An 18,923-nucleotide genomic window follows, 5' to 3' on the forward strand; every position below is an offset into this window, starting at 1 on the left:
TTTAAGGCCGAGTTCCTGAAATGTTTTATTCATGTGTTTCCTAATTTGATCAGCTTTTCTTCCCGAGGTGTTGTGCAGGGCAGCTAGACCATCGTCTCTGTATAGGCCGATGTTTTCTTTCTTGTGCGTTTTAGCCAGTGTGTTCAGGATGTAGATGCCAACCAGTTCGCATATTTCGGCTCCGACGGAGCCGAAATATGCGAACTGGTTGGCATCTACATCCTGAACACACTGGCTAAAACGCACAAGAAAGAAAACATCGGCCTATACAGAGACGATGGTCTAGCTGCCCTGCACAACACCTCGGGAAGAAAAGCTGATCAAATTAGGAAACACATGAATAAAACATTTCAGGAACTCGGCCTTAAAATCACCGCCCAAACCAATCAGAAAATAACGAATTTTCTGGACATCACGCTCGACTTAAACACTGGAAAACACTACCCCTACCGAAAACCAAACGATCGACCAGTATATATCCACAAGCAATCCAACCACCCACCAAACATCACCAAGAACCTACCCGCATCGATAAGCAGACGTTTAACCACCATCTCGTATGATGCTGAAATCTTCAGTCAGTCAGCACCATTGTACTACAACGCACTGAAGGACAGCGGTTACACAGAGAAAATATCCTACACTAACAACCCACAAGCACCTAGAAAAAGAACCCGCCAGCGTAACATCATCTGGTTCAACCCACCATTCAGCTCTAACGTCAGAACAAGCATTGGGGGAATATTTCTAAAACTCATCAGGAAACATTTCCCAAAGAAATCAACCCTACACAAGATCTTCAACCAAAATACAATGAAAGTCAGTTACAGCTGCATGCCAAACGTCGCCAACATCATCAAAACACATAACAACAAAATCGCGAACAACAACACAACGACCAAAGAGAAATCCTGCAACTGCCGAAATAAAAGTACATGCCCCCTACAGGAAAGCTGCCTGACCACCAGTATAATCTACAACGCAGAAGTAAAAAGAGAGGAATGCAACCAACCCCCCAAACTGTACATCGGCCTGACTGAACATGCCTTCAAACAAAGATACAATAACCACAACCTAACCTTCAGACACGAAAAATACGCAAACAGCACTGAACTTTCGAAATACATCTGGCAGCTGAAAAGAAATAAAAAAACGTTCAATGTAGACTGGTCTATATCACAGAGAGCACGACCATACAGTAACGAAACCAAACGATGCGACCTCTGCCTAACTGAAAAACTCTGCATCCTCAACGCCGACAAACAAACACTTCTCAACAAAAAATCTGAACTCATCTCAAAGTGCCGACACGAAAACAAGTTCTACATAGCGAACTTCAAAAGTAACATCACCTGACAAATCTGAGGACCCCTTGTATGCATAGAAACAATACACAATTAACTGCCAATAAATTCTTTCACACCTTACACATATAAATACAGTAACACAACGAGTAGCTGACAGTTGTCTGATGAACGCATTGAGCGTGAAACTCGGAGTTACAACCAAGCACCTCAAGTTCCAACCAACCTACTTTGATTATTCCCGCCCTGCTTACCCAAGCATCGAGCACTCTATTCTACGAGTTTGATACTATTTACTATATATATATATATATATATATATATATATATATATATATATATATATATATATATATATATATATATATATATATATATATATATGTATATATATATTCAACTAGATAACTAAATTGAAATAGATGTTTCTGGCATTGAAAAATCTCTTTATTGTATTTTGAAAATGTTCTAAGTTTACGAGAACACCAATATTAATTAATTAATGAATCATTCATGAATTTGATTAATATTTTAGCAAAGAGTCATGTTGTTTTGAAGGGGCCACTTGAAATAGATGAATTGAAAAAAAATAGCAAAAAATGTGATTCTGTCTGTTCTGTTATGGATGACTACAAGTGGAGGATTGAATAAAGAAACAAACAAACGGACGGTGTTGATCAGAGAAATGTAAATAAATTAACTACTAAGCAAGCATTTATTGACAATCTTTCTCCTGTCTGGTTGAGTGATTTTAAGTTTGATAAATATAATAATAAACTCACATGACTTACGTAATAATACGTCGCTACATGACTCGATGTACTGTCCTCTGTAAGGTAACTACTGACCTCTTTACGGTAAGCACTGTCGTTTGTACGGTAAGCATTGTCCTCTTTACGGTAATTATTGTGAAAGAAACACATTAGCTTTAACAAATTAAAAAGTCTAGAAGCTTTTGACATAATACTATCATAGTGAAAAATACATGTTATGACATCCTTTAGTAAGATGTTAAAGCTTGATGGAAATACACCATGACCAAAAAACAACATCAAAACAAAAGAGGTTTGAGAGCGGATTTATTGTTTTATGTACACTGTGACACAAACAAACAAAGCCGGCCACCTAAAAGATATCGGTACAAGGCTATATACACATGCCGTTATTTATATACTAAACTTTGCAATGGTGTAGGCTCTTCTAACTGACACCCAATTTCAGTTGAAGTCAGAGTACGGATCTAGAATACACACATAAAACTTATTCATGAACAAAGAGACCCTTTGTACACAGTGTGATAGATGTGTTTGAGTGAGCACACTTGATGACAGTTTTTTAGAATATTTTTTAGGTACTAGCTAAATTACACCATTACACCATATTATGTCTGGACACCTGGTGAGTGGTCTTCCAGTTGATGAACATAATTCAACATATTTAACAGTTTGAAGAGTATACGGATACATCATAATGAAACACACGAAACATCTTCAAAACGACAAGGTTACAGACTGTGACCTTTTAAATACGGGTACCTGGTAAAAGTTATTTATTCATGACGTCACTTACGGTACGAACTCTACCTTATTTATACCTTTGTGACATTTATATATATTATCATATATTTGGGGTCACCGTCACACAAACATCTTGCATTGATTTGGTCCAGATCGTTAAAAATGTCATCCTGGAAAACGAATCGAGATTCCTTGTTGTTCGTGGTCCTGGTGGGCATGTGTTGTACGCTGTGTACAGCAGACGACCCAACACCAACTTACCCCGAAACTCAAGCACAAGCCTTCCTCGATAAGTACACCGCCAGGGCCCAAGAAGTCAGATCGCGCTCCTCGCTTGCATCGTGGGATTACTCTACGAATTTGACCGATCATAACCTCAAACTAAAGGTGAGTATTTTTTGCCTCCTTCTCCCCCCCCCCCTCAACGGAATGAAATTTATATTTTCAAAACGGTTTTTAGCACGTCAGAGAAAAAAACGCGCCGAAAATGTTAAAGAAATATGGGAAGTGAAAGGTTGGTGAAAATGACATGTCTAGGCCCCCCTATAAGCGTACTGAAATACAGCTAATAAAACCAGCCACACATCTACTCACCTTCAAGGACCTTCGGGTCGCTTGTCATTGATTTATTGATTTATTTTTCTCCCCCTGAAATATCCATACGGCTTACTCGATGGAAGACCTTCAAACTTACGGATCTATGGTTTATGACAGTAAAAACCTCTCTGATATGTTGCAACATATCTTTTTCAACATTGTTGTAATTTTACCCCGGGTTACTATTTTGAAAATCTATTCTCTTTTGTTGAGATTTCTATTTTTCAGTCTAAGCGAAAAGCAGATGTCTGTCATTTTCGCGAAGAACGGATTTTGAAAGGAAATTCATGTTGAATGACACCATGCTAAAAGTTCACTTTAAAAATGCTGTCGAATTACATTTCTCATTAAGAGACAGTATATGAAGTACATGAACTTTCACCTGATTATAGTGTGTGCAAACTGGCCATATATCAGTCGTTTTCTTATCATAGATAGTTGTAAACAATAGTTGTAAACACTTATCCTATCATAGTAAAATGTCACATTTTATGGTGGCCAAGAACACTGCTGTGGCTATTCAAAAATGTTGTCTTTAAGGAACGAGCAAAATTTACGGTAAGGGAGGGACCTGAGGAGAAAATATTTTGGTCAAAAAATGTTTTCGCAGCCCCTCTTTTCGCGATTTCAAACATTTCATGCCCCCCCCCCCGGAATAAACCCAAGAAAAGGCTTCAGAAATTGTTTAGGTTAATAGAATTATACCCACGGTGATCTCTCCTCTGGGGGTTGTAGACAGTCAAAAGTGGTACTACGTCTCATACTACCCCTGGACAAAGATGGTGGTTAGCTGGGTCACAGGTAGGGTAAAAGGTGGGTAAAAGTGGATAAATTAGACTTTTCATGTAATGTTTGATGTGAGAGAAAAACAGCGTCATTATAATGATCGCTAGGGGAGAGGGCGTTGGAAGGGGTGTCCTACTCCCAGGGTGAGCACTTTTTTGAAAGTGAAGACATGTAGGATGCCATTTAGAGGTGTAAAATTTCAAACCACACATTATTGAAAGCCATACAATAGATGAATATTGTCTTCAATAACCTTTTAGGGATTAAGGCGTATAATACACAAACATGATAGTTCAAAATAGTAAGAAATTATTGAGGCAAAGTCGAAATAAAATTTGCAAATGTGCTGGGTAAACGACTGCTCCTAGGGTTAAATTTGGTTCCGCGGCCTGATCATGAACAACCTATTACGTTACCCCCTTTCAGACCATCAGAATTTTTACAAGCCCCTTCCCCCGCCCAATTTTTTTCATACCCCCCCCTTGCCGTAAATTCTGTTCGTTACCTTATTTTGCTAGCCTTATTAGACCACACCTTATAAACATAATCGCGTAAAACAGTATGTTTTATTTGATATGATCTTGACGCTGCTCCCGACATCAACGGAAGCGACCCCAAAGTGAGTCAGGTGATATAATTGTAACCACAAAACGAAGCCAGAACCATGGCGCAAATCGTGTTAGCACCCTAACCCGAAGTGTGGATTGGATAAGGGACAACACATTTATAAATCACGTACTCCATACTCCTTGGGATTCTTTTACGAGAATGGTTGTGGTCATATTCTTCATTATATATAGAACCATAAAACTATAGATTACAAACAATTGATAGAAAAGGTCAGCTAGGAAAGGTTTGAAAGGAAGTTTGAGAGTCATTAAGTCATTGAAGTATCAAGAAGAAATTTGATTGGATTCTTTACGGATATTTCCACCCTGGTATCCGGATTATTAATCACACAAGACACATGGGAGTCTAGATGAATGGGCCAATAGCTGCTAAAAAACATCTTAACCATTACACTATTTAAATTTTGTCATGATACTTCCTTTGCATTCTTCATTTCAAATTCGTCAAGGTGGTTGTCAAACGAGGAAGACCAAGAACTTCTGACAATTTATGTTGATGTAACTACTCGGTCGGCGCGGCCTATTTTTCATTTTGTAAGATTTTTTATTACCCTGTGTTTAAAATTGGGTTATTAGACGCTATCTCCTCGTAAATTTTATTTTATTTGAGCACATGATTTATTTTAGAGTCCTATAATAATAAACTTTATCTCAAGTGGGCATCATGGGTCTTGCATACAATGCATAATATACTGTACTGGTGTCGACATTAACTATTATAAATATGACACAAGGTTAGAATTTACTAGAATGAATTATTTTTATACAGTACTTGGTGATTTATCACTGTCGTTTCATAAAAGGTGGCGTACACACCAAATAACATTTCGCCCCTGGGACAGGTCAGACCCTGTAATTCCTGTGATACAGGTCTGTGTCAGTGAAGATGGCACACGATTGTAACAGAGCTGTACCTACAGATCGATCTGTCAATAGAGGTGTGGTTACATTACTGTATTTGTGGGTGCACTGCTGATACATTGATGTATATACAGGCATATGTCGTTTCTAGATGTGACATTTCATGTGTGAACATGTCTGTATACATGGATTGTGTACACAGCTGTGTCACAGATCTGATTTTTACCATAATGTAAGCCAAACGTGTTTTCACATATGGTAATCTGTCTGTTAGGTATTACCAGGAATCACACTCCTGTATACATACCTACGCCAACAGACCTGTTACATGTCTGTAAAAAACAGTCCTGGAATCTGACCAAATTGACAGCTCGTGTGAACACATCTCTGGATACACATTTATGATATCACACACACACACACACACACACACACACACACACACACACACACACACACACACAAATGTGTACATACCTGTGATCGCAGCAATGTATACAGTCAGAAATTACACTCCTGGTACCTTTACCGACACAGCTGTTACATGTCGCTATTAAATACAGTCCTGAAATCTGACTATGTTGACAGACCTTTAACAGTTCCTGTACACATTTCGCTGGATACATATTTATGTGTACAGTCCTGTTTCAGTCACGTGATCACAGCAATGTACAGTCACACATTACACACCTGTATACATACATTTACCAAGGCAGACCTGTTACATGTCTGTATTTAAAATGCTACCAAATTTACAAATCCTAGACCGGCACTTGACTCACTAATAACTACGTTGTAGGATCTACATAAGGCCTGTTACAGGCATGTCCTGTAATCTACTTGGGGATTTATAGCTGTGCAGAATACACAGATGTAGTAAGACAACACATGTCAATAACCGTCTCGAGAAAGTAGCACATGGTATACAATTCCTACATCGACGTAAACCACACACCTTTTTACGTCACCATCCAATCCCAAGACTCGCTGAACACTTGCGCCATCCATACAATTGGATCTGGTTTGCAAAAATGCATTCCTTCAACAATAAACTTATTTACAATAGAAACGAAACGAGATATGGCTAGGTATGGGGACAGTGCCTCCTCAAAGAGGAACGTATTAATCTCAATGATTAGCCCAGGCACAGACAACTAACAATTGTCTGTAGCCCGGGGTACACATAATCCAATAAAGTCGTTTATTGACTACACTTCATGATATATAAGTGAGACACCAGGATATACTATTAGACCCAGGTACTAAAAGTACCGAATGTAAACTGAATATCTGTCATAAAGACAAACAGCAAGGCCTTTCAATCATCGTGTGATGTTCCTACACGTATCGCCTGTATGTATATGAAATTGTAAGTGCATTGAATTGCGTACAATCCAATAAGATCTGTATTCATTTCCAGTAGAACTGTGCAGACAGACAGACGGACAGACAGACAGACAGACAGATAGACAGACAGACAGACACATACAGACAGACAGACAGACAGACAGACAAATACAGCTTTTACATTGTCCTTCTTTACGAATGTTGTCGTTAACGAATCGGCATGGTGATCTCAAAGAACAAATGTCACAAAAACTGAAGTAATATACTCCTTTACCTGTCATGATTTTTGTCAGAAAAAGGAAACTTCTAGCATATGTCATAGGCTTGTTTGCTTGCCCATTCTTTTCCTCTGTCCACATGCCGTAATATTTAACTTTTGCCGATATTTTGGGTGAGATATCACTATGATAAGGTTGTTGTTCATATATTATGTCGAGAGAATGACACAATATGTCAAGTCGAGAAGTAGTTGACTTCTGATATATACAGGTACTTTATTTAATAGAGTTTGAAATTTTGGTCAACATTTTCCTGAGCAGAAGTTGTCAGAATGATGAAGGTTATGCAAATACATAATTTCAAGAGGTATTCTAATACACCCTTATACAAATCACATTGGACATGGCATGAGTATTATATATTCGTCGGTTCTTGGGGTGAGGGCGTGGGGGTAATTAATCTTTGTAATAATGTAAAGGAACCAGTACTTACAAGGAGGGAGGGTTGGGGAAATCAACCTAGCTCTGTCTTGGCATAAAATGTGACCTTCCCCTAGTCCGTTGTTCGGAAATCAATCTCAGTCTCGGCATAAAATGTGACCCTTCCCCTAGTCTGTTGTGCTAAAAAGTTACCCTCCCTCAATTTCCTTTCTCTAAACTATGACCCTCTTCCTGTTCAAATATTTCAGTGAAAAGTATTTTTTAACACCGCCTCCCTGTGGCGTAGTTGTTAGAGCTCAAAATTAGTGGACAGGAAGTCCTGATTTTGAATCCCACTAGAAACGGGAATGTTTCTGTTCTAAAATCCAACCACATTGATAGTTTTTGATATGTCGTGTCTCACTTTTGCCGCCACCACCACCACCACCACCACCACCACCACCACCACCACCACCACAGTGAGTTTGTATTAAATCAATACCTGTGTTTGGATCTAATAGGCTGAACTGAAGGCCAGAACTCCCTAAAGACTAGATGAGCGCACAACTGACAACCTCAGGACTGAGATCAACTTCTCTACTTCACCACATTATATCCCCAATAGCTTGCCACAGTGTTCCTCCTTTACTACAGTGAGACCTTCTCCTCTCCTCACACCACAACTAACAGTTAATACAGTACATTTCACTTATATGTTATGATATTACTTTACAATGGTGGCAGTGGTGGGACGTGGGACGATTTGGAACCGGTGGCAGTGAGTGGGGTCATGCCAAAATCACAAAATAATGAAAAGTTAGATAATATATAAGTAAAAAGTAAAATGTGACTCTTCCCGTATTTCCATTTTATAAAATGTGGCCTTCCTCCGAGGACTGATTTCTAAAATGTGACCCCTCCATTCCCCCTCCCCCTTGTAATTACTGAAATTTCCCTTAATATACAAAGCGCAGGTAAGGTCAAAAGCCTCGCTTTCAGCAGAAATCTCATTTCCGAGGTTACTGAGCAGAACAATTGAAGCCAGTTCCAATACCTGTTGTAACACTGATAAAGGACTTTATTTGGATATGAACAATATGCTCCAGTGTGTATCACCTTAAGTTTAACAACTGTGAAGCTATCTCAGAGTTGCAATGCAATTAACGTTACTGAGTAAACATGACGTGCATGTCACATGACAGTGACGTCATTTTCTATATTTGATAGAAGCTATTCAGTTACTTGATCAAATTGAAACACTGTCGTCTTTTTTAGAATACAAATAATTTTTTTTTCAGCAAGAAGCAGGTGCGGAGAGTGCAGCCTTCTCCCAGGAAGCGTACACGAACGCCACAGCTTTTAAGGACGATAAGCTATTTTACAGCGAGTCAGTGGTCAGACAACTGGAATTCCTTACCGTTATTGGAGATTCAATTTTAGAATCAACCGACTATGATACAGTAGGTTAACCTTTGACCTTGGCGTCGCTTATTTATTAAAGTCGCCACATTGAGGACAAATTTGGAAAATATTTGTCATTTTTCAATTTTATCCAAGTCTAAGTTTATAATAACTCATATGGATGAGGATTGCTATTTATTTTGGGTTATATATATATATATATATATATATATATATATATATATATATATATATATATATATATATATATATATATATATATATATATATATATATAAAGATAGAAAAAATATCTACCTACCACACCTATTCTAAAATCGAGCATAATGGGAACCACACAATTTGTTAGGCCTAATCAACCCAAAATCCAAACTGTGTACTTATTTTATATATTCAAGATCTTCAAGAAAAAGAATACTTCACTAGTCATAACATATACAGTTATAAAGTGAATGTATGAAATATAATAGTTTTCCATTATTCAAGTTTCTAAATCGTGTAATTAGTAAATAATGATTTCTGTTGAAAATTCATAAGATGGCAACTATTGAGAAATGTAGCGAGACTGGTTTTAACCTTGACGGCACCAACTGTTCAAAAACAAAGTCAAAATCAATCAAACGTCTACTGATCACTTGTTAAACTGGTAAAATGAAGTCTAATGTGTCGCTCTATAGCTCGAGGTGTATTTACGTCTATCCCATAAAGTTAGTTTCAGTTGTCACTTTTTAAAAATCATTTCTGTGTTCGTTTTATTTTGTTTGTCAACACAGATAAAGGATGTGTTATCAACCATGAGTTTAACTTACGCCTTGGGAGAGGTGTGCCTTCCTTGGGATGACAATAAATGTTACTTACAAGATCCAGGTGAGTGAAATGTCAGTAAAAGATTAAATGAGTGGGTAAGAAAGTAGACCAACAGAGCTTCAGGGAGGAACAGTGAGCTGCAACTCAGTTTGGATAATAAGAAAAATGGAGACAGTTTGTCTTCATTCTATGCACGATGTGCTGTAACAAAGAGTTGCAGTTCGAATGGAACATATGCTGGTAGCTTCTACGAAATGGCGGATGCAATGAGAGTGAGTATCGATTCTTAACAGCCTGCAAACAAAGCAGTACAATACTGTAAAATTACTATAGTCACAGAGGTAGTGAGTTTTGTATTTCTGCCTCTATATTATAGCAGACGATATAGCTATTGAAAGCAATTCGAAACATAAGTTACAATTGTTTTTTGTGTGTTTGATCATATCAACAGAGTTGACAGGTATTATGGCAGAGTCTGTTAACTATACTGAACGTCTGTGGGTTTGGCAACACTGGAGAGACGAAACGGGTAAACAAATGCGTGACCAGTACGTCGACTATGTGACTTACAAAAACAAGGCAGCCGAACTTAATGGTAATACGTGCATATTTGTACATTTAAAAATCGTTGCATGCATACATGACCCATGAGTTGCATCTCTGTGGAAATAAAACCTCTAACGTGGTTGCATTCGAATTCGCCGAACATCACCAGTAGATAAGCTGTGAATGAAAATAACCAAAAATACAATAGAAGCAGTTGTATGCAATCCACACAGTCCGACTAGAAGCTTTGATATTGAAAGAGTGTCCTGATTTGGGTAATCATTGTCAATCTGAATAAACAAAATGAGAGAAATATATGCTATGATAAATCTAAACATTGTCGTCATTAAGATGATTTTCAATGTACGTCTTGTGTTATCCAGGTTACGACGATTACGGTGCTTATTGGAGAGGGAACTACGAGAACGACATGGCAGATGGCGAGGATATAGAAGCAGACGCGTGGCAGATGTACATGGACATACTGCCTCTCTATGAAAAACTACATACATATGTACGTTATAAGTTGAAAGATATCTATGGAGACAAAATAAACAGGGATGGAGGATGCCTACCAGCCAACGTGCTAGGTAAAATGTTGAATAGTCCATGTCACATTTATTATATATTCGTTTATTTCAAAGCAAAATACAAAAGCTTGACCCACGGCAACCACCATCTTGAATGGTGCATTGTGGGAAATACATAACGCCATTGGTAAATACGAATCAATACCTGTTGTAAGCAATCTGTCACGTTGTTTGTAATCACAGACCATATAATCTCGGTTAGCCAGAACGTACCTCGCAGGAGAGGCTTTCCTTCTTACCACCACAAAATATAGATCCGTCGTGATGACGATTTTCGACTGGGCAGTTTTAAAAAAAAAACTTTATTAAAAAAGAAATAAACAATGACTTACTCATACACTCTGTACATTGTTGAATTACCAATGTTTAAATATATCATATTTGTATTGTATTTGTGCATCATATGTTAAAATAAATCAATAGTGAACTTTGGGCCCACACCTAAAAAAACAACACCCCTACGTGATCATGATTTCAACCTGTTGATGTAGTAATTCTGGACAACTGACCCCTATATCAACATGTACAATGTCTAATTATTTGTATTTCAACAATTTCCAGTGAATATATTCAATTTGTTGGTTGCCTGATTGAAATGATCTAGGCTTTACAAATATGGGTACGTCATAACTGTCAGTCATCCTGCGTTCATTTGTATATATGAGCATGGACAGGATTAAAATGAATTGTCATTTTCAATGACTTACTAGCAATGCAAGCGATATATCAACTCTACGGATCATTTCTACAGGTGACATGTGGGGGCGCTTTTGGACCAATCTTTACGTCCATATGGTACCATATCCAGATGCAGCCGATGTTGACGTCACAGATGAACTGATGGCACAGGTAACTGATTCATTGCGACACCTTTTTTATACTCTGACCCGAAGTTTGTCATATTTGTGACGCAATCATCACTCATTCCTATGAAACATTTATTGCCTGGTTGTCAGGGTATTAGTGGACGTTGTTACCCCAAGGGCCGTTGAGCAGAAACTATTTGCCAAGAAATATTTCTTCATAAGAGCACAAGGGGTAATGTGACATCTATCAGACCCCAAATAAAGCCAGGCAATACGTGGTTTATAACACATTCCATTCCATTGTGCGTATCATTTCCTTAGTCAAAGCCAATCACTGATATGACTTCACACTACGTGACAAGTGCCCTAGGAAAAAAAATAGAATACAAGAAGAAGCAGCACTAATGCAAATTGAGGTCACTATGGGCTACTGGTGCCTACCACGTGACACGATCTGAGCCAATCACGGATGGTGAATTGTATGAAGGTGATCTGTTATATAATTATTTTACCTATATACATGCATCTGTGTACAAGTAAGCACTATTTCAAAACGTCAGGAATAATTGCCGGGTAAGTGAAGTCTACCGACAATTAAGAGAACATGCAGTACCTGTCAATTTTTTACACAAAAATTTGTACTTAGTTAAACATTACAACCTGCGCCTTTGACTCAATCACAAACACCCTTATGAAAACAGTCAAATATACATGTAATTTTCGTTACAGCTTTGAAAGTTTTACTGTCTGGTTAGTTAGTCATATTAATAGCGTGGAACATGTACCAGTATACGTTTATTTTCTTAGCCAAAAACTAATATTTAAAGTTGAAATGTGACAAATGTGTATTACTTGGGAATAGACTTTTTCTACTTCTCCTTTTTCTAACTTGGGATTTTACTTATCTAATTCTGTTTTTACTAACGTGACACGACAAGTCACCAATACGCCATGTCCAGTTTGAGCATGCGTCTGTCTTTTGAGTTTCCTTTTGACTACTCTGTTTTGGCCAAAATCACTTCCTGTATACTGAAATTTGTACACACAATTTCGGTGTTGTGTAACAACATTTTCTTAGGCAGGCAAACATACTAAAAGTTCAAATAACTAACCACTTTAAGTTTCTGATTTATTGGAACCAAGACTATTATTTATAAGGTCGTAATTTTCGGAGGGAGAGTTAGGAGGTTAAAATGTCTTTGGTATAAAGTTGACGACTTGTAACTACGCATCCGGTGAAAAGACGATTGATTGCCAAAAAAAATAATGTCGTTGTTTGCAAGATGGGAGAAGAAAATGTATAACTTCAGGCCGTAGAAAAAAAGGGGCATTTGAAAATATTCAGTAGACAAACAACATGGCTTTGCCTACTTTCTGTTGTAGAATTACACAGCCGTGAAAATGACGGAATTGGCGGATGATTTCTTTGTTTCTATGGGACTGCCAGAAGTTCCCCAGTCGTTCTGGGACCACTCTATGCTGACAAGACCAGATGATGGTAGACAAGTTGAATGTCATGCAACAGCTTGGGATTTCACAAACGGAGAAGACTTCAGGTCAGAAGACAAGAACTCAGTCCTGACATAATACTGGCATCAGTTGGTGATGCAACACTCTACTAAGCACACACACACAGACGCCCATATATATATATATATATCCATATATATATATATCCATATATATATATATATATATATATATATATATATATATATATATATATATATATATGTATATATATATATATATATATATATATGAGTGAGGAATACACACCTCACGAAACAGTTCTGTAGGGTCAATAGCATGTAATTTTGTTCAAATTTTCAAAACCTGTATGTAAGTCGCTCTACTAACCGTATTGAGCACTTTTATGTGGTTTTATCAACACCAAGTCAATTATATATATATATATATATATAAATTTTATATATATATATATATATATATATATATATATATATATATATATATATATATATATATATATATATATATATATATAACTCGGTGAGTATCAATCTGCTAAGACAGTGCTCTATACCGCAGTGGCAGAGCGTAATAGTTTTGGTAGTACTGGAACTCTTTCTTGGGTGTAACTCGGAGTTTCACGCATATTGCGATCATCAGACACTCTCTAGAGTGTCTGATGATCGCAATATGCGTGAAACTCCGCAGTGTATATATATATATATATATATATATGAAGTTATACGCTCTGCCACTGCGGTATAGAGATCTGTCTTAGCAGATTGATACTCACCGAGTTATATATATATATATATATATATATATATATATATATATATATATATATATATATATATATATAGCTCGGTGAGTATCAATCTGCTAAGACAGTGCTCTATACCGCAGTGGCAGAGCGTATAACTTCATATATATATATATATATATATATATATATATATATATATATATATATATATATATATATATATATATATATATATATATATATATACTAATGCTAATTTCCTTTCCATAAACCCAAAAATAATCATTTCTAGCCATATAGCCCAGAACTGTGTGTAACAAATTTCGCTTGGGGTAACCAAGTGACCAAGCCACTTGAAAATTGAGAGAGAGAGAGAGAGAGAGAGAGAGAGAGAGAGAGAGAGAGAGAGAGAGAGAGAGAGAGAGAGAGAGAGAGAGAGAGAGAGAGAGAGAGAGAGAGATAGAGAGAGAGAGAGAGAGAGAGAGAAAGAGAGACAGACAGACAGACAGAGAGACAGACAGACAGACAGACAGGCAGGCAGGCAGGCAGGCAGGCAGGCAGGCAGACAGACAGAGTTATATTATATTTTCTTCCCCCTCTTCTTACTAACCATAATGCTACTGTAAAATCTACCTTTCCACTGTATTTCTTTTTCGAATCAAACACCTTCACATCATCGCCCTATGTCTGCAATATAAGAATTTTTCAGATAACACGAATACAGCATGAGTGTACGTATTGATCAAAGCCACTTAAACCCATTCTTCTGTTGTTAGGGTCAGAATGTGTGCAGAAGTAAACATGGACGATCTAATGGTTCTACACCACGAATTGGGTCACATACAATACTACTTGCAGTATACGAACTTACCGGTACCTTTCCGTGGTGGCGCTAACGAAGGGTTCCACGAAGCGGTTGGTGAACTTATCGCTCTGTCAGCAGCAACACCACAACATCTGTACGACGTGAATTTATTAGATGAACTACCCAACGACTACGGTAGGAAGGATAAATAGGAAATACAATACTCGCTCATCTATTCCGGCGCTGGTCTATTCTATCCAGCATTCTTCCTGTATTGTTTTATTCACAGTCTTAGAGTGTCAGTGTGATATTTCAAAACAACTGTAGCTTTAAGTCATGATTTGATACATGTTTGTCCTCCGCAAAAATTCAGATTATTTAACTGTCCATTTTTACTTCAATGTCATGAAAACGAAAATCTTGCAAATGTTTAGAAACTTAGGGAGTGCATGCTTTAATTTATATTGATTGAAATCTAATGTTCAGTTTCTCTCTCTCGCTCTCTCTCTCTCTCTCTCACGCTCTCTCGCTCTCGCTCTCCCCTCTCTCTCCCTCGCTCAAATTTCTAATTGTGCCACTGACTGTCTGTCTGTCTGTCTGTCTGTCTACATGTTTGTCTGTCTGCTTGTTTTTTTATTCTCTTCATCAGAATCCGATATCAACTTCTTAATGAAGCAGGCATTGACCATGGTTGCAACTTTACCGTTCAGTATCGGTCTGGAGAAATGGCGATGGGAAGTGTTCCGTGGAAACATAACCAATGACAAATGGACGGAAGCGTTTTGGGAATTGAAGTTAGTGAACTACTGTAACGACATACGTCACATTCTGGTTAATTTACCACCTTGCTATCACTGTAGAAAGGAGTTTCACAAAGGGGGGGGGGCGAGATGAGGAAAGAGAGGGTTAAGTCAAATGGTCAAAAATGTCATCACACCAAAATGTCACTTTCTGGCGTATGGATCATGCAAGGGAAAATTCACTGCCAAGAATACGACATCTTGTGTAATCACATCAGGCTGTTATATTGTAATTTCAAATAACATACTATTATTAAGTCAATCTACGGCCGGCTAATTTCTATGACTTTTGACCAACAGCCGAAGTCATACATAGAGTTTCATTACTATTTTTTCAAACTCTCTGGGTCGGCAGCCAGTAACCGATCGCGAAAGCCACAAACAACGCAGAGTCTGGCCACAGAGAAGATGGTAACAGAGATTATGGGCGCTCATTTCCTGTTCGAATGCTTTTCACGAACTGCGGCGCTGGTGGACAACCTACAGAATTACAATGCCCTGTTTTTTTTTCCTGGTGAAAAATAGTGTATTACATTTTGTAGTTTGGTGAATTGATACGCTACATTCAAATGACCCATGTGGTATAAGTAAATGTTAAGACTACACCCCTTGCAATCTATAGAGGAAAACGAGTGAATCAGATGTGAAAATATAGTTTATAGACTAAGGACCTGGCCTCCATGGGGAAATTGTTTATCACTGTGATATCTTTATCAACATGTAGATAGTTAGCTTTAACACCTGTTGTGTTGGATGATTATGGTTGCAATATTCTATTATATATTTGATGTTAGCATCTACTGAATTTAGAGGGCATATACTATTTTACCAAATAATGTTTTTTTCTTGTTTTCATTCTAAGGCATACTATACTTGGCGTGGTTGAACCGACTCCACGAACTGAAGAAGACTTGGACCCCACTGCACTGTTTCATGTGGCCAATGATTATTCATTTTTAAGGTAAATAAGTCCAATGTACGAACAGAAAGAGCATTCTCGCTAACCAAAGCTGTCATTTCTTCTGCGACACTGCCTATTGGTGGCACAGGGGCAGCGAGCATGTAACTGATTGATTGATCGATCGATCGGTTGATTTATTGATTGATTGATCGATTTATTATTTGGTTGAATGATTGATCGATTGAATGATCAATTTTTGTGGTGCAATAAAACTTATTTTGTGTGTGATATTGATCAATTCACTGCGTTTTAAAACTATTTCTTTTTCGTTCCCTGGTTACTTTGCTCTCAGCTATATATTTATCTCAGACCACTAGCAGTCTGAGGCTGTATGTAATTCTCTCTTTTTTATTGACTAAATAAAGACGTCTTGTCTATTCTTCTCATCTTATGTAAATTAAAAAATTCCTAATCTTATAATTGGCGAGAGATCACTTACATTAACAGTTTGCTTTATCTCTCATCTGCTGGGAGATTATCACACTGGACAAACATTCGACCATGCATAAACTGGTAAGGAAGAGAGGCACAAGTCATAGTGGTGGCATCTCAACTTGAATATCCTCCTGTGGTGTTTGATATTGTACAATTGGACCGAGGAGATGACGTACTTTCTGATATTATATTATGACATTTATATTTATAGACTTATTTTCAGTCCTCTGACTTTGTAATAATGTCACGGCATAATTTTCTATTCATTTATTTAGCTTGAAAGATGTAGATGTAGCTAAGTATGGTCAATTCAACAATGTCCATGTAATTCAAATCATTTTATTTACTATGTAGGATTCTTAACAAAAAAGTTACTTTTTCTTCAATCAACTGCCCAAGAGTTCTAGACTTCCAATATTTCGACAACTGACGGATATCTTCATGTGAGAATGAGGTCATGACCCCCCCCCCCATATCAAGTCACGACATCAAGCCTAATGTGTTGTAAAGTGTTGATTGGAGAAATTAACTCTTGTTGTCGGTGTAATTCACTTTAATGATGTACTGTGACGTAAATGGTGGGAATATAAAATATTCATCAATGCTCAGCACAGTGGATTGACTAAAGTTCTTTTCAAATGTCACCATTAAAACACGTTCGCGCGCACGTACGCACGCACATACATACACACATACATACATACATACATACAAGCACAACAACAACAACAACAACAACGACGACGACGACAACAACAATAACAACAACAACAACAACAACAACAACAACAATAACAACAAACTCGTCAGTCTTATGATCTTCCCTCGGTGATCTTATGTTTATTTTGTTTTGTTTTTCCAGATATTACACCCGTACGTTTATCCAGTTTCAATTCTATGAAGCCTTGTGTGCTGCCAAGGGATGGGAAGGAGATTTGTACAAATGTGATTTTTATAACTCTACTGAAGCTGGTATTAAGCTTAGGTATGTATTCCAAAATATATATAATTTGACAAATATATTTCGAAGTATGTGTTTGGTCTAAGAAACTTAACTTAAGAGAGAGAGAGAGAGAGAGAGAGAGAGAGAGAGAGAGAGAGAGAGAGAGAGAGAAGAGAGAGAGAGAGAGAGAGAGAGAGAGAGAGAGAGAGAGAGGAGAGAGAGAGAGAGAAGAGAGAGAGAGAGAGAGAAGAGAGAGAGAGACAGACAGACAGAGAGACAGACAGACAGACAGACAGACAGACAGACAGACAGACAGACAGAGGCAACGTCATGGTAAAAAACTCAATAATATCTATATACTAACGACTTCACTATGATACATCAATATTTGTTTCCAGTGACATGTTACAGCTCGGTAGAAGTAAACCTTGGCCGGAGGCCATGTTGAATATCGCTGGTACAGACAAAATAGATTCTGGTCCGTTATTGGAATATTTCAAGCCTTTGAATGAATGGTTAAATAAGTTTATTATAGACAACAACCTTCTTGGAGAACTTGGATGGGATCGTGACTGTAAATGGAGACCATATACAGAGGACGTTACACCCACAGATCCCACTCAGTTTTGGAATTCTGTCTTTTTTCCACATCTTCATCAATGTCTAAGTTGTAATAAATGTAACAATTTTCATTCGCTTTGGGCTACCCTTCTTATTTTACCTTGGGCTTCCTGCCGAGGTATTATATTGGAGGTAAGAATAAACACACATCCCTTCAAATATTATCGAGTTATCGAATGTCTATGCGAGATCTCAGGCATTGATAGGAACTTTGGCAAAATATCTTCTTAAAATATTATGATTTAATTAATAGCATGTTCTGAAAATAT

General features: G+C 37.5%; 1 protein-coding gene across 1 annotated transcript in view; it reads left to right on the plus strand.

Annotated features, from left to right (window-relative positions):
• Positions 1-2,983: 2,983 nt before the first annotated feature.
• The window catches only part of LOC144440711 (angiotensin-converting enzyme 2-like), a 16,063-nt gene continuing 123 nt past the window's right edge, over positions 2,984-18,923 (plus strand). Inside the window, exons 1-12 of the mRNA XM_078130095.1 lie at positions 2,984-3,208; positions 8,978-9,139; positions 9,875-9,968; positions 10,360-10,503; positions 10,838-11,044; positions 11,796-11,893; positions 13,234-13,406; positions 14,866-15,089; positions 15,544-15,688; positions 16,557-16,655; positions 17,953-18,075; positions 18,432-18,700. Coding sequence (XP_077986221.1) covers positions 2,984-3,208; positions 8,978-9,139; positions 9,875-9,968; positions 10,360-10,503; positions 10,838-11,044; positions 11,796-11,893; positions 13,234-13,406; positions 14,866-15,089; positions 15,544-15,688; positions 16,557-16,655; positions 17,953-18,075; positions 18,432-18,700 — 1,963 coding nt within the window. The remainder of the gene's footprint in view (positions 3,209-8,977; positions 9,140-9,874; positions 9,969-10,359; positions 10,504-10,837; positions 11,045-11,795; positions 11,894-13,233; positions 13,407-14,865; positions 15,090-15,543; positions 15,689-16,556; positions 16,656-17,952; positions 18,076-18,431; positions 18,701-18,923) is intronic.

The sequence above is a fragment of the Glandiceps talaboti genome, chromosome 10 (assembly GCF_964340395.1).
Source record: "Glandiceps talaboti chromosome 10, keGlaTala1.1, whole genome shotgun sequence".
Taxonomy (NCBI): Eukaryota; Metazoa; Hemichordata; class Enteropneusta; family Spengelidae; genus Glandiceps; species Glandiceps talaboti.